The following is a 16,189-nucleotide window of genomic DNA, read 5'->3' on the forward strand; positions in this document are numbered from 1 at the left end:
TGTGAGTGATACGTATCCATGGTAGGGTCTCAAGGGTTCATCCAAACCTTCATCACTGCCCTGAATCAAGGTGACCTCCATTTGAATGTCTAATTTAGAAGCCTCGGTCATTAGCTTGACCTCATCAGCTGTGTGATTTGGGACAATTCAACCTCTCCTTGCTTCAGTGTCTTCTTCTGTAAAATGGGGATAGTTAAGGGAACCATCCTCATAGGGCTGCTGTTGGGATCAAACACATTAGTCCATATTAAGTGCTGAGTGTGTGCTATGACTATCATATTTGTCATTGTTCTCAATGCAAATTAAGTGATGGATTTTGAAATTCTGAATGTTTCAGGTATTTTATTCATTTAAGAAAATATGACATTTAACACTTTTGATTTTAGTATATTAGTGCACTGCTTAGCTGCGTATTAAGGGTAAACCAAGTATTAATTGCTTTTAAAATTTTACCTTGCTCAGGGCACCAGGGTGGCTCCATCGGTTAGGCATCTGACTTCGTCATGATCTCACAGTTTGTGAGTTTGAGCCCTGTATCGGGCTCTGTGCTGACAGCTTGGAGCCTGGAGCCTGCTTCAGATTCTGACTCCCTTTCTCTCTGCTCCTCCCCCGCTCGCGCTGTCTCCTTCTCAAAAATAAAGGTTAAAAAAAATTTTTTTTTAATTTGCCTTGCTAAATCCATTTTAAATTTTAATTGACTACCTATAGGAACACATTTAGAGAAACAGTGATTGCTTAATTTTAAAACAAATGGTGTCCCCCTAAGCTAAAAATAGGGGGTAGGGAGGATAGGCCTTGGGAGGTGGGCAGATGATAGTCTTCTTTCCTTAGGGTCTACCTTGTATCATTTCTACCCCTTTACCAAGACAGCCTTAGCATTTCCTCAGCTTGACTAAGTGTCAATCAGGTTTCTTCCTGACTATAGGCTCCTAAACTCCCTTTTCTTAGAGCATTTACTTTAGGAATCTTGCAATTGTAAATTCTTTCTCCATTTTTTTCCCCCCAAATATATGTAAATCTTCTCCTGGCCCAGTTTTCAACCCAGGAAATGACTTTCTCAAGGACTTGGGAACCATCTCTTTGCCATGTGAACACCAAAAGACACAGCAGCCCTATCTCTCAGTCTCCGTGGGCCAGGAGAAGTCTAACTTCTATAAATACCAATTAGAAAACACATACGTCTTAATCACAGAGAAAAGGACATGCGATCTCAGGAGTAACTCCCTATGCCCCGCAGATCCCACTGATCAACCTCCCCATCTGACGTCCTCCAGCACTTTTCCAATGGCTCACTCCAGCACTTAAAAACCCTCCTGCCTTTCATTTCATTGGAGTTGAATTCAGTCCCTCTCTCCTACTGCAATAGCCTTGAATTGTCTTCCTTGCTTGTTTCAACTTTGCCCAGGGGGGAGTTTTACTTTGACAGTCCTCTGGCTACCCCTCTGGTCCAGCCTCATGGTAGTGCTCCCAGACTCTGTTACAGGAACTTTCTCAAACTTTCCCCACTTCCTCTCATCATCCCTCCCCAAAGTCCCTTCCACACTTAGCGGCCTTTGGGAAACTTTTAAAATCCTATCTCACATCAGGTCTCTCGATTCAAAACTCTCCATGCCCTCGGAATGAAAGCCTAACTGCTCAGGCTGCCACACCACTCACTATCTGTTTCCTGTATACAGGAAACAGGCTGCAGGTTTCCCCGAACACTCCACTCAGTAGCACTTACAAGCCTCTGCACGTGACAGTCCCTCTGCCTGTAACACTATTCAACTCCTTATCACACCGAAAGTCAAAAATGGGCATCCCGGCCAGGAAGGCGCCACAGTCCCGAACAAAGGGCGTGACTGAAAGCGAACTGCATAGGGACTCATCCGGGTCTTTGGGATTCAGAGATGGGATTCCCACTGATGTGGGTGTGAGGGATACGGTACCAACTTGCACTGGCTCCATCAGGGCACACAGGACCCTCAAGGCAAAGCCGGGAGTTGCCAGGAACCAGGCCACAGTGCTGCAGCCTCAGCCAAACGCACAGTATCACCCCAGGCGGCACTCTCACCAAGTCTCAGCACCGCCTCTGTCGGTGGGAACACATTTACTTTCATGCCTCCCGCTCACTTTATCTTGGGCTCCAACAATTATTTAAGAATCGGATCAAACGGCCAGGCTCAAGAGTGATAAAAAGGACCACTGCCAAGAGAAGCCGGAAGTCCCGTCTGGGCGATTCCCCCCTCTCAGAAAGGCGTCTGTCCAGGGCCTTCATTGGCCCAGCGCTTGCAGATGCACGACGCAGGGGCATCTGGGTAATGTAGTTCCCAGGAGCCTCGGACCTTAGTGATACGCGCTCCCTGCATGCGTGGGGCACAACCTAGGAAGGGGTAGAAGCTGAGAAATGGTGCCCCCCCCCCCCCCCCGCCCCGCCAAGCTCTGAGAACTGGAGGGAATTTCGCTCTTCTTAAAGAGACACCCTCCGATTTCCATGAAGTGTAGTATGCAACTGATCATGGATGTTTAGAGACCTGATTTTGGATGTCCTCCAAAGCTGGAAAATATCCCAATGCCAGTCTGATACAAAATGTGTTCCCTATTAGGTGGGAGCTAATAGATGCTATTTTGATTCTTTACAAATATATGTGGACTGAAGCTTTAGAGTTCACTTTGTGAACCTCAGTTTATTTCCTCAAGGTGGAGAGAGGAAAACACTCCAGACAAGGCTATGAGGGGCATCTTTCAGGAGAAATTTTAGGTGAACAAGAGAAAGAGCAGACCTATGCCGGCCGACTCCATCTTGTTCTGTGTCCTCCACCTTGAGTGACTATGTCCCGGACATGGCCCCTTTTCCAGGAAAATCGCAGAAACCTCAGACCACGCCTCCTCCCCTTGAGTAACCTCCCGCTCACCCTTTCAAACTTCCCGATCAAAACGTGCCCAGCGACCTGCGTAACAGGACTCCGACTCTTCCCCAGCCAATCGGCCAAGGCCACGACCCTTCCCCAGCCAATCGGCTGAGGCCACAGCCATTACCTCACCAACTGCCCCTAGACCCCTATAAAACCTTTGTGCTTTTGAAACTCGCTCTCTCTCCCCGGCATCTCACCGCTGCGTCGGTGCAGGTAGGGGATTGAGCTCGAGCTAGCTCGAATAAAGGCTCTTTGCTTTTGCATCGGACTCGGCTCCCTGGTGGTCTTTGGGGTCACAAATTCTGGGCATAACATTTGGGGGCTCGGCCCAGGATCCCCAAGACCCTCAAGGGACCCCCGACCCGGAGAGCCTGACTGGCCACGGTTAGTGTCTGTTCCGTCTTTTCTGTGTGAGCTCATTTCTGAAATTCTGGTAGTGCCCGACGCGGTCTAAGTGGATGCACTGGAGGACCACGGGCCAGGAGTTTCGGAAGACGTTCCAATCCTCCCTTTTGGAGAGACGTGGAATCCCCTCATCGGTTTTGGAGGGACGTGGAATCCCCTCATCAGTCTTGGCGGGATGTGAAATCCCCTCAAAGGTCTGAGACGAGGCAGGTCGCTCCCGCCGGTCAGTGCCAGGCCGTCGTCTAGCTTTCAGTTTTGCTTCCATGGAGTTGGAAGACTTTCTAGGGGCCCTCTGTTTGTCTGTTTCTGTGTTTCTCTGTTTTGTTCTGTGGACTTACTGGATGGACATTATGGGACAGACTCAGACTACTCCTCTAAGTATTATGATTCATCACTTTAAGGAAGAATTAATTGTTCCTCCCCCGTATAACCACCCTAGGATGCCGGAGGAACACCATCCACCCCCTCCGGGGGAGGCAGACGCCGTTCCGAGAGCGGGAGGCGGAAACGCTCCAGTGGGAAGCCCGCCCTTTACCAGACAAAGGGCTCAGAGGGAGCAATCTGCCTCCGCTGCCGACTCCACTATTCCGCCCCTGCGAGCCACCGGACCCCCAGACACGGAGGGGAATCAGCCCCATCACTATTGGCCTTTCGCCACTAGTGACCTCTACAATTGGAAAGCTCAGAATCCTAAGTTTTCCGAGAAACCGGCAGGGCTTATTGATTTATTAGACTCTGTTCTTTTTACTCAACAGCCCACGTGGGACGATTGCCAGCAGCTTTTGCAGGTCCTGTTCACGACTGAAGAAAGAGAAAGAATCCTCAATGAGGCCCGAAAACTAGTTCCGGGCGCAGACGGGAATCCCACCACCAACCAGGCTCAGATAGATGCCTCCTTCCCCTTAACTCGGCCCCAGTGGGATTTCAACACGGCAGAAGGTAAGGAGAGGCTCCGGGTCTACCGCCAGACTCTAATGGGGGGTCTCCGAATGGCTGCTAGAAAGCCAACCAATTTGGCCAAAGTAGGAAATGTGCAACAGGGAAAAGATGAATCTCCGGCTGCCTTTTTAGAACGGATCATGGAGGCATTCCGTACCTATACCCCCATGGATCCAGAGGCTCCAGAAAGCAAGGCAGCTGTTATCATGGCCTTTGTAAACCAATCGGCCATAGACATTAGGAAAAAATTACAGAAAATAGATAGACTAGGAGAAAAAAGTCTGCAGGACTTACTGGTGGTAGCTGAAAAGGTATATAATAACCGGGAGTCTCCTGAGGACAAGCAGGCTCGTGCCATGGCGGCTGCCAGCAGTAAGCAGACCCGAGACCTGGCCAGAATACTACTAGCTATCACTGCTGACTCCCCCGAGGAACGAGACCGCCGTCTCCGGCAGCTGGCAAACGACGCAAGAAAAAGTAAAGGAACCACCACGGGGGGGAAGCAGAGGCTGCAGAAAGATCAGTGCGCATACTGTAAGGAGATAGGGCATTGGGCCCGAGATTGTCCGAAAAAGGCCGGCAGGAAGGGAAGCAAGACTGATCAAGTAAAAGTCCTAGAGCTAGATGAACTGAGTGATTAGGGGAGTCGGGGTTCGGACCCTCTCCCCGAACCCAGGGTAACTCTTAAAGTGGAGGGGACCCCTGTTGACTTCCTCATCGACACTGGAGCACAACATTTGGTCCTCGGCACCCCACAAGGAAAACTAGCTAGCAAGAAGTCCTGGGTACAAGGGGCAACTGGTATGAGCCAGTATTCATGGACTACCCGAAGAACGGTAGATTTGGGGACGGGCCGGGTATCCCACTCCTTTATGGTAATACCAGAATGCCCCTACCCGCTGTTAGGACGGGACTTACTGACCAAGATGGGAGCTCAGATAACTTTCAGACAAGGGGGGCCTCAGGTCACCGATGGCAAGGGCCACCCCATCCAGGTCCTGACCATGAAACTGGAGGATGAATACCGCCTCCACCAGGAGGCGCTCCCGAGAGAGGATAATATAGACAGATGGCTACAAGAATTCCCCTTGGTTTGGGCAGAGACGGGGGTGGGGGGGTGGATAGGACTAGCCACTCCCAGGACCCCGGTCTTGGTAGAGCTCAAGCCAGGAGAAAGTGCGGTAAGGATCAAACAATACCCCATGTCTCAGGAGGCCTGGAAGGGGATCCAGCCACACATCCAGAGACTGTGAAGCCTAGGGGTACTAGTTCCTTGCCAGTCTCCGTGGTACACCCCCCTACTGCCGGTCAAAAAGCCTCACACAAATGACTACCGACCGGTACAAGACCTCCGGGAAGTAAATAAGAGGGTCGCGGACACACACCCAACTGTTCCCAATCCATATACTCTCGAGCTCCTTGGCGCCCTCCAAGGTCTGGTATACTGTACTAGATTTAAAGGACGCCTTCTTCAGTCTGCCGCTGGCACCCCAGAGCCAACCCCTGTTCGCCTTCAAGTGGCATGATCCGGAGGAGGGCTACAGTGGGCAACTCACCTGGACACGGCTACCTCAGGGATTCAAAAATTCGCCCACCATCTTCGACGAGGCACTACACGAGGACCTGGGTGAGTACAGAAGGGAGCACCCTGGCCTCACCCTCCTGCAGTACGTTGATGGCATCCTGATTGCTGCCGGCTCGGCCAAAGACTGTGAGCGAGGGACCCAGGACCTGCTGGCTACTGTGGGGGCCTTAGGGTACCGGGCATCCGTGAAGAAGGCTCAGATATGCAGGAAGAGGGTAAGTTACCTGGGATATATCCTGGAGGGCGGACAGCGGTGGTTATCAGATGCCAGAAAAGAAACTGTCCTAAAGATCCCTACTCCCACCTCCCGAAGAGAAGTGAGGGAATTCTTAGGATCAGCCGGCTACTGCCGCCTCTGGGTTCCAGGTTTTGCTGAGGTCGCCAGGCCCCTATATGAAGCTACCAAAGAGGGGAAAACATTTAAATGGGCTAAAAAAGAAGAAACTGCCTTTAATCAGTTAAAAAAGGCCCTCCTAAGTGCCCCAGCCCTGGGCCTACCAGACATTACGAAGCCCTTCCACCTCTTTGTAGATGAACATAAGGGAATAGCAAAAGGGGTTCTAACTCAAGCCTTGGGCCCTTGGAATCGCCCGGTGGCTTACCTGTCCAAGAAACTAGACTCAGTGGCTGCCGGCTGGCCACCACGCCTAAGAATTATTGCGGTGACAGCACTCCTAGTCAAGGATGCAGACAAACTGACCCTAGGACAGGAGATCTGGATCACGACCCCACACGCCATTGAAGGGGTCCTGAAACAGCCTCCTGATAGATGGATGAGCAACACACGTGTGACTCATTACCAGAGCCTCCTACTCAACCCTCCACGAGTGCGGTTCCACCCCAGTGCATCCCTCAATCCTGCAACCCTGCTGCCTGACCCTGACCTAGGTGCTCCACTACATGACTGTGCAGGAATCCTGAAACAAGTACATGGATTCCAGACGGAGCTGACCGAACAGCCCCTCCCCGATGCCGAGGCTACTTGGTTCACTGATGGCAGCAGCTTTGTGCGGGGCAGACACAGGTATGCGGGTACAGCGGTGGGCAACAAAACGGACACCGTATGAGCGGAGGCTCTACCCCCCGGAACATCAGCCCAGCGAGCAGAGCTCATCGCCCTTACCAAGGCGCTAATGTTGGGAGCTAGAAAACGACTTAACAACTACCGGACTTGGGAGACCCAGTTTTACCAGACCAGCCCAAATACTCCCAGGAGGAGTTACAGAGGATCAAGAAACTCCCCATGGCCCAGGAGATAAAGGGATGGTGGTATACACCTAACAAGGAGCTCGTGCTGCCAGACCGGCTCCGAGTCTCAATATTAGAGCACATGCATCGGTCTACTCACACGGGGGCCCGAAAATTAAAAGACTTAATCCGACATGCCGGAATCAAGATTCACCAACAGGACACCAAAATAGAACACGTCATATCTGCCTGCAAGACCTGCCAACTCACCAACACGAGAGCCACATCAAATAAAAACGGAACCAGGCTCAGAGGCACCAGACCGGGAGCCCAGTGGGAACTCGACTTCACTGAAGTCAAACCAGGAAAGTATGGTTATAAATATCTTTTAGTATTTACAGACACCTTCTCTGTCTGGCTGGGTGGAGGCATACCCAACCAAGCATGAAACGGCTCAGACGGTGGCTAAGAAGCTACTAGAAGACATCTTACCCAGGTATGGTTTTCCTGCCACGATAGGATCAGACAATGGACCAGCTTTTATCTCATAGGTAACGCAGGCAGTAGCCAAGGTGGTGGGGGCAAACTGGAAATTACATTGTGCTTATAGGCCCCAGAGCTCAGGACAGGTAGAAAGAATGAATAGAACCCTAAAAGAGACCCTTACCAAATTAGCCATGGAGACTGGCGGGGACTGGGTGACTCTCCTACCATATGCCCTTTACCGGGTTAGGAACACTCCTTACACCTTGGGTTTTACTCCCTACGAGATCATGTTTGGCAGGCCACCCCCTATTCCCAACCTTTGAGCTGAACTTTTGCTGAGTTTAAAGATCAAGAACTTTTTCTTTCCTTGAGAGGGCTCCAGAAGGCGCACGAGGACATTTGGCCACGCCTCCGTGCCATCTACGAGGCTGGCCAGACCCCGACACCTCATCAGTACAGGCCGGAAGATTGGGTTTACGTCAAGAGACACCACTGAGAGACCCTTGAGCCACGCTGGAAGGGACCCTACATCGTGGTGGTGACAACCCCCACCGCTCTCAAAGTAGATGGCATCGTGACCTGGGTCCATCACACCCATGTTCGGCCAGCGGACCCCTCCTCGATCCGGAAGGACTTTGACACGCGATGGGCCATCAGTCGGGACCAACACAACCCGCTCAAGCTCAAGCTACAGTGCATTCGACCCACCTAATATTGGTAACTCTGTTAGCTCTGCTTGTCACTGCTCATGCTGCCGGGAGTCCCCATGCCCCCCAAGACATCACCTGGCAGATCATAGACACCAGCTCGGAGACAATACTTAATCAGACCTCCCAGAGCCACCCCAGGGACACTTGATTCCCAGAACTTTGCGTAGACCTCCAAACTGTTCCCCTTGTCACCATACACTCCCAGATTACAAAATAGAAATGCAGCTGGTCCCATGATTGGGTCCGCAAGTTACATGACAAGGGGGGAATGAAAGAGCGGACCTATGCCGACCGACTCCATCTTGTTCTGTGTCCTCCACCTTGAGTGACTATGTCCCGACATGGCCCCTTTTCCGGGAAAATCGCAGAAACCTCAGACCACGCCTCCTCCCCTTGAGTAACCTCCCACTCACCCTTTCAAACTTCCTGATCAAAACACGCCCAGCGACCTGGGTAACAGGACTCCCACCCTTCCCCAGCCCTGAGGCCACAGCCATTACCTCACCAACTGCCCCTAGACCCCCATAAAACCTTTGTGCTTTTGAAACTCGCTCTCTCTCCCCGGCATTTCACCGCTGCGTCGGTGCAGGTAGGGGATTGAGCTCGAGCTAGCTCGAATAAAGGCTCTTTGCTTTTGCATCGGACTCGGCTCCCTGGCGGTCTTTGGGGATCACGAATTCTGGGCATAACACAAGGGTTGTGCTGGGCCACTGGTTCAAACAGAACACTTCCCAGTCTATTTCCAATCCAGGAGCAACACTGTCTTATCCTGATAATATTTCTTAATTCATAAGCTTACGTATGTTAAAAACAAAGACAAACGAGGGAGGCAAACCATAAGAGACTCTTAAATACAGAGAACAAACTGAGGGTTGATGGGGGGTGGGGGAGAGGGGAAAGTGGGTGATGGGCATTGAGGAGGAGGGCACTTGTTGGGATGAGCACTGGGTGTTGTATGTAAGCCAATTTGACAATAAATTTAAAAAGACAAAAACAAAACACCAAACCAGAACCAGACTGCTTTAAGTAGTAAAAACAGATTTTCTTTAGGAACTATTGCAATAGGGACACTAGATTTCAGACTCCATGGAACTGGGCTCAATTCTGAATACAAGTCAAAGTCAGGATTTATAGCTGTAATATAATGATTTATAAGAAATATATATTTCAGGGGCACCTGGGTGGCTCAGTTGGTTAAGCATCTGAATTTGGCTCAGGACACGATCCCACAGTTCCTGCATTCGAGCCCCATGTGGGACTCTGCTGACAGCTCAGAGCCTGGAGCCTGCTTTGGATTCTGTGCCTCCCTCTCTGTCCCTTGTCCACTCACTCCCTGTCTCCCTCTCTCTCCCTCTCTCTCCCTCTCAAAAATACACATTAAAAAAAAGAAATATATTTCATCATTCAAATCATGTGTATATATATATGTGTGTGTGTGTGTGTGTATGTTTATATATGTACACACATATATATATATTTCTCAGTTATATTTACTCTTCATCCACAGTTCCTAAAAACTCCTTAGAGCCATACATGTAAAAGGGGTGTCTTGTTATTAATGATGGTGACTTTTAGACCCCATCCAAGGGCAGGGCTAGTTGACAGGAAAACCAACCCTGTAATCAGGGAACTGGAACTTTCAGCCCTGCCCCACCCCCACCTCTGGGAAGGGGAGAGAGGCTGGAGGTTGAATCAGCCAATGATTTAGTCAATAGTGACTATCGATGAGGCCTCCATAAAAAGCAAAGGGACTGGGTTTGGAGAGCTTCCCGGTTGGTGGTGAACAGGTGGAGATTTGGGAAGAATGGTGGGCCTAGAGAAGGCATGAGAGCTCCACACCCTTTCCCCAGACCTCCCTCTATGTATCTCTTCATCTAGCTGTTGATTCATGTGGGAAATAAGTTCAAGAATTCCCTGAGCTTGCACCAGTGGGTTAACAAGGCTTAGGACAAAAGCGTCCAGAATAGCTAAACAGGGTAATAGACCACCACATAGGGTGAAATTGCCCAGAGCGGAGCTAATCTGCAAAAGAAAGGTGCCTCATTGACCCTGAGGTAGCATGCTCTATCTGTCTTGTCCCCTAGGCAAGTTAAGATAACAGACAAGGCGCCTGGTGTCCAGTGCCTGCCATAAACAGCCATCTGCTTGGCGCTGGGATTTTGTTTTGTATTGACCCAAACCCCTAACACCGCATATCTTCAAAACCCTCTTTCACACACTTGAGTGTGTGATAACTGTTAATGATAACTGTTTCATTGTCCACCATGTTTGTTAGCCTTCTGATCCAAATAAAAGAGGAGGAAGGACCCTTACTCAGGGCTCTTGTCTCTACCCGGACATTAGCCCCTCTCACATTTAATTCTGCATCTGCTTTCTGGCTGGACAAGAGAGAACTCCAGACTCAAAGTCTGCGACAGATTCAAATCTTTTATCACATCTTTTAATAAACTGGTTAATGCAAGTGAGTGTTTCCCTGAGTTTTGCATGCTGCTCTAAGAAATTAAAAAAAAACCTAAGGAGGAGGTTCTTGGAAACTTTGGTGTGTAGGCAGGTGGTCAAAAGACAGGTAACAGCCTGGGGCTTGTGATAAGTATCTGCGGTGGGGGGTGGAAGGTGTCTTGTAGGACTGAACCCTTCACCTGTGGAATCTGTTGCTATCTCCAGGTAGACGGTGGCAGAGTTGAGCTGAAAATTGCTTGGTGTTGTGGGGAGGAAACCTACAGGTGCATGTTGACATTGCAGCTGGGTACCCTAAAAGAATATCCAAGGAACAGGGGGGAGGTCAGTGAGTAGAAAATTACTGACAGGAAGTATCAAGGGTAAGAGGGATTCTGGCAGAATAGACTTAATAGGAGTCTTATTGAAGGGAGGCCAAGTTGATTGGATAGAACCTGGTAGATTGTGGGGGATAAGGAATTTTATTGGATATTGAGTGGAGGGGATTTTAGGTAAGCCAGCTTAATATTTCTGCTACAACTGGGTAATGCAGGCTGGACAGGGAAAGCCAAGGTTTTACTGTACATGATTTGCAAATATTTTCTCTGAACCAGTAGGTAAAAGTCTTCGGCTTTAAGCCAAATTATCTCCTCATTTCAGAAGCTGAAAACAACCTGTGAGGTTGAAGAGTCCCTGTAGGATGCAGGCGGGGGCAGACCACAGAGCCACACAAAGGTCCCCTTTCCTCACGTTTGGTTTCTTCACCCCACAGCGCTGCTGTCTGTCCAGTGGAGCAAAGCAGGTCTCTCCTGGCTTCCCCCACCCCCTCCCTGCTTGCCTTGCCCCACACTCAAGGTAGCAATTTAGTAACTTTGGGGACTTGCCAGTTCCCTATTTTCTGAAAATATGTGTATTTTTAGATGGTAATTGTCATGGAAACCTCTCTTAGAAGGGATTTCACTGTCCTTCATCCAGAGCCTGAAATCCTGCATTTCCCTGCCCTGCTTTTTCCCTTTCACATGTAAAACACAGAGGGAAGTCACCAATAGCCCTTTCTTGCTTTTAAACCCTAATTCTAAATTGTATGTTTTTTTGTGCCACTGCTGAGTAACCAATTTTCCCTAAGATCATTCAGAACGTATTTTGTCCCTAATGCAAATGTGCAGTGTCCCTGTGGGGCTAGTGGAGCTTCAGACCCTGTGGCAGCAGAAGGAAATCCTGCTCTCAGGTCTTCCTGTCCCCTTCCTCCCTCTGTCCTGCAGCCACATCTTCAGAGTGGAGGGGGTTCCCAGAGCTGGCCTCTCAGACCTTTCAAGCCCTGTCTACCCCCAGAGGCCTCATGCCCACCTCTGACTATGGGACCCAAAGAATTTAACAAAAATCCCCTACCCCTGGACAAGCAGAGCAAGACTAATTCCATTTTGTGCTACACCCACCATCTCATGTATAACCCCTACATGACCTACTTATTGCCTAAGACATTCCCCCACCCTAGTCAAGCCGCTGAGCACACCCTTACTGGAAACCGGCTCATATAGGAATACAAAACCCCTAACTGCCAAAGAATGTAAACCCCGCCTTTTGATCACCAAACTTGCACGCCAATTCTGACCAGAGTGATAGGCTAGTTCAGTTACTATAGGGTAAATTGTAATTCAATTGGCCACCTGCGTGTGGACTGACATGACTATGCAACTTTCTGTGTGTGTTACAATCTCATTGGCCACTGGCCCTATAAAACTGCTACGCCTCTTAACCTAGGGGTCCAAGTCCCTGCTCGGCTGTGTCGGGGATACTTGGGCCCAAGCTCGAGCTTGCAAATAAACCCTCGTGTGCTTGCATCGGTATCGGCTCCTTGGTGGTCTCTCGGATTCGAAATCTGGGGCATTACATGACCCCACAACTCAGCTGCAAAGGAACAGGGTTGTGGCTCTATCCCTTCTCATTGCTCATGTTGGGCTTTAGCCAAGACATTGGTTGCTTTTGTAAAGTGTGACCATCTCCCGTTGAAAGCCATCTATTGTTTACAATGTAGACTCTACCGGAGCGCCTGGGTGGCTCAGTCGGTTAAGCATCCGACTTAGGCTCAGATCATGATCTCACGATCCGTGTGATTGAGCCCCGCGTGGGGCTCTGTGCTGACAGCTTGGAGCCTGGAGCCTGCTTCAGATTCTGTGTCTCCCTCTCTCTGACCCGCCCCCGTTCATGCTCTGTCTCTCTGTCTCAAAAACAAATAAACAAAAAAAAATTTTTTTAATGTGGACTCTACCTGGAATGATCTGCCTTCACCATGTTTTAAGTTTGAAGAAAGCAGGTCTAATGTTCTGTGTACCTTGGCCATTGTTCCGTTGTGCCAAAGGCAAACTAGCTCTGAGGAACAGGAGAGAAGGGGGTCTGTCGGGGGGCTGTGGTTGCTCCTCTGAGGGGATTGGGAAGCCCTGCCCAGGGCCCAGAGGACGCTCACGAAGCACCTCTTCCTCCTGTTTCCAGCTTCCAGGCCACATTTACTGATGTGGAAAACAAAGGCAGAAGAAAAACAATTGAACAGCCTTACAACTTACAGCCCATTGACAAGTCCTTGAGACGACAGACAGTGACCTTCTAGGAACTCAGCTGCCTGCATGTTAGTAGTTTGCTAAGGGCAAAAAGCAGTCTTAGCTTAACATTAGTCCAACCTCCTAGATCCTGTAAGTCTCTTTTAACATAATAAAAATTCCCTTGGAAACTTCCTTTATCTCTACCCACCCTCCCCCAGATGTATGTTAGCAATCATCCTCCAAGCATATGGTCCACTGACATACATCTGAAGTATCTCATGACTGAGGTGTTTCTAGAAAGTAATAAATGACCTTTTGCTAACACCAGTGAGCACCTGGAGGACCTGGAAACTTTCCTTCCAAATTCGTTACACTTCTGCTATCCCTAACCCCCTCCCGACTTGAAAGTATATAATGGGCCACTTCACACAACCCAGTGCAGCTCTTTCTGCCCAACGGTCCTGTCCCTGTGCTTTCCTAAAACCTCCCTTTTTGCACCAAAAACCCTGCAAGAATTCTTTGTTGACCATTTGCTCCGGACCTGAACATTTCACATCATTACCACCAGCAAGGAAAGCATCTTCATGACAATGATGGTCACTTCCTAAATAAAGCCCGAGAATGTAATCTAACTCAGCAAAAAAAGAAAGCCACTTAAAGGTGAAATGAGAGGGGCGCCTGGGTGGCTCAGTCGGTTGGGCGTCCGACTTCAGCTCAGGTCATGATCTCTCGGTCCGTGAGTCCGAGCCCCGCATCGGGCTCTGTGCTGACAGCTCAGAGCCTGGAGCCTGTTTCGGATTCTGTGTCTCCCTCTCTCTGACCCTCCCCTGTTCATGCTCTGTCTCTCTCTGTCTCAAAAATAAATAAACGTTAAAAAAAATTTAAAAAAGTGAAATGAGAATGGTGGAATATTGAAAATGTTTTTAAGAGCATTTAAAGACATTAAACATACATATAAAATGAAAGGTAAAATTTTAAAAAGAATGTGAATCTCTTATTGTTCTTGTAATTTGTCTAAAAAGGAATATATATATATATATATATATATATATATATATATGAGAATATATATGAGATGGGGGAGCATAAGGCAGGATGAGGGCGACATACAAGCTCGCACACCCCTCCCCCACAGGTGGGATCTGTGTGATATCCCTTAGTCACTCCTGGCTGCCCAAGACCAAAGGAAAGGAAAGAAAACAAATGGTTAACTGATAGAGATCACGGTCCTGCAGGACGGAGTGGGGGGGGGGGGGGGGAGTCTTCATTAGTTTACACATATCTTAGTAAATTACAAGAAAAAGGCAATCTTATCAACGGCCAGCCCAGCGGATCTCCAGAGCCCTATAGACTCAGTTTCCTGGAGCCCCAACCTCACCCTCCCCTGGATCCAGAGTGATGTAGGGAACAAAGGCAAGAAGGGAATGGCAGACAGTGTTGAATTTCCTTATAACCTGGGGCCCATTGACAAGTACTTGAGGCTGGCAGAGGAAACCATTTCTCCAGGGACTCCCTACCTACTTGATGTTAATGCTTTGCTAGAGGAAAAACAACCTTAGCTTGGCAACAGCAGGCCTTCAGTGATCTCTGAGTCTTTAGCATATGAAAGTCCTTGGAAACTTCCCTTTTGACTTTACCTCCCTCAAGTCCATGGGATATAACCAGCCTTTCTACACAATCCCACTGCAGCCCTTCCTGCCAACACGGGCCCGGTTCTGTGCTTTAATAAAATCACCTTTTGCACCAAAGGTGTCTTCTAGAATTCTTCCTTGGCTGTCATCTCCGGACATGTGATGAGGTTTTGGAGTGTCCGGAGATGACACATATACCTGACCCATGGTCTGGAATTCATCTACCCTTACCACAGAGTATTCTTAGAAATGGAGGTTTCCCTTGGAATCCAGGAGTTCACCAGAAAGATGTGGTCTCCAAGGACTTAGACGTGGATGGGATGTGCTCCAGCTCTGGTGTGGCCCCTCTCTCATCATCCTGCCACTGCCACTGCCACTTTTCATCCTCGTCCTCGCCCTTCCAGGTGTCTCTCAGGTCAGCCTCCTTTGGACGAGGGTCTGGGAGAGTGACTGGGACAGCAGAGCTTCATAGAAGTTCCTCTCCCCCGGTGGGGCAGGAGGGCTGGCCGAGGAGAGTATTTGCGCCCTTGGGGAAGGATCTTTATCCTTCCTGAGCGGCCAACACACTGGAGGTGCCAGCAGACACAGTGGCTTCTCTCTGGGAGTGCCGCCTGCAGAGTCCCCACAGAGCAGGGACCCCGAGGGGAGCCGCGGGGCCAGATACGGCCCCTGGGGGGCGACCCAACAGCGAGGGGTGCAGGCCCAGGAGGCTGCAAGCATCCGAGGTGAGGGGCGGGGCAGGGGTGACCCAGGATCCATGGGGACACTGGGGGGCACAGGCGGGCGGGCGAGCTGCCTGCACAAGGTGGCACGAAGAGCTGTCCGCTTGCGGGCGAATCCCTGGACTCTGTAGAAAAGTCAGCGGGTGTCCTAGCTTGCGACCCCTCGGCGGCCAGCGCGCCCTTCGCCCCAGGCTCGCGAGGGCCACCGGGCCGGGTGACAGAGAACGGGCGCGCAGCGGGCCACGCACGGGCTCCAGAAAAGTCGACGAGGGCAAAGGGCGAGGCCAACGGTCTGGCCCCGCGGGACTCGCTAGCCTCTGGCCGCGCGCACCGGGCTGCAGTTGGAGGGACCAGGCGTCGCCTCGCTCGGTGGGACCGGCCACGACCGCGGCGTGGGCGCGCAACCGCCGCCTCAGCGCCCTGGGTCCTCCGCCCTTTCCCTTGGGTCCCCGAGGGCGGCAGCCGGGACCCTCCGATGGGGGACCGGGCTCAGCGGCGGGGCCAGCCATGTTCGGCCGGATGCGGGGGACGTGGGGGAGCTGGCCCCGGGAGGGAGAGCCCCAGGTCGCCGGGCAGGCGGCAGCGGGGCCAGCGTCCAGGTGCTGAGCGACACGGGACGGAGCGGCCCCGGGCGCCAGAGCCCCCGGGCGCGTCTC

At 50.7% G+C, this 16,189-nt stretch overlaps 1 protein-coding gene and 1 pseudogene across 4 annotated transcripts; both read right to left on the reverse strand.

Annotated features, from left to right (window-relative positions):
• Positions 1 to 486, reverse strand: part of LOC102960700 — a 36,301-nt pseudogene extending 35,815 nt beyond the window's left edge.
• A 102-nt stretch (positions 487 to 588) lies between these two features.
• Positions 589 to 16,042, reverse strand: LOC122234261 (proline-rich protein 36-like). 4 transcript variants are annotated; one of them, XM_042970066.1, is made up of 3 exons: positions 15,043 to 16,042; positions 12,976 to 13,150; positions 589 to 625 (listed from the first exon to the last, which is right to left on the reverse strand). In XM_042970066.1, the coding sequence occupies exon 1, from the start codon at positions 16,040 to 16,042 to the stop codon at positions 15,353 to 15,355; it is 690 nt and encodes a 229-aa protein (XP_042826000.1). In that variant the 3' UTR covers positions 589 to 625; positions 12,976 to 13,150; positions 15,043 to 15,352. The 4 variants fall into 4 exon arrangements, with proteins under 4 accessions (XP_042826000.1, XP_042825999.1, XP_042825998.1 ...); XM_042970065.1 differs by lacking the exon at positions 589 to 625 and adding an exon at positions 10,672 to 10,958 and having other exon boundaries at positions 12,913 to 13,013; XM_042970064.1 differs by lacking the exon at positions 589 to 625 and adding an exon at positions 10,672 to 10,958.
• Positions 16,043 to 16,189: the final 147 nt, after the last annotated feature.

The sequence above is a fragment of the Panthera tigris genome, chromosome E2, assembly GCF_018350195.1.
Source record: "Panthera tigris isolate Pti1 chromosome E2, P.tigris_Pti1_mat1.1, whole genome shotgun sequence".
Classification (NCBI taxonomy): domain Eukaryota; kingdom Metazoa; phylum Chordata; class Mammalia; order Carnivora; family Felidae; genus Panthera; species Panthera tigris.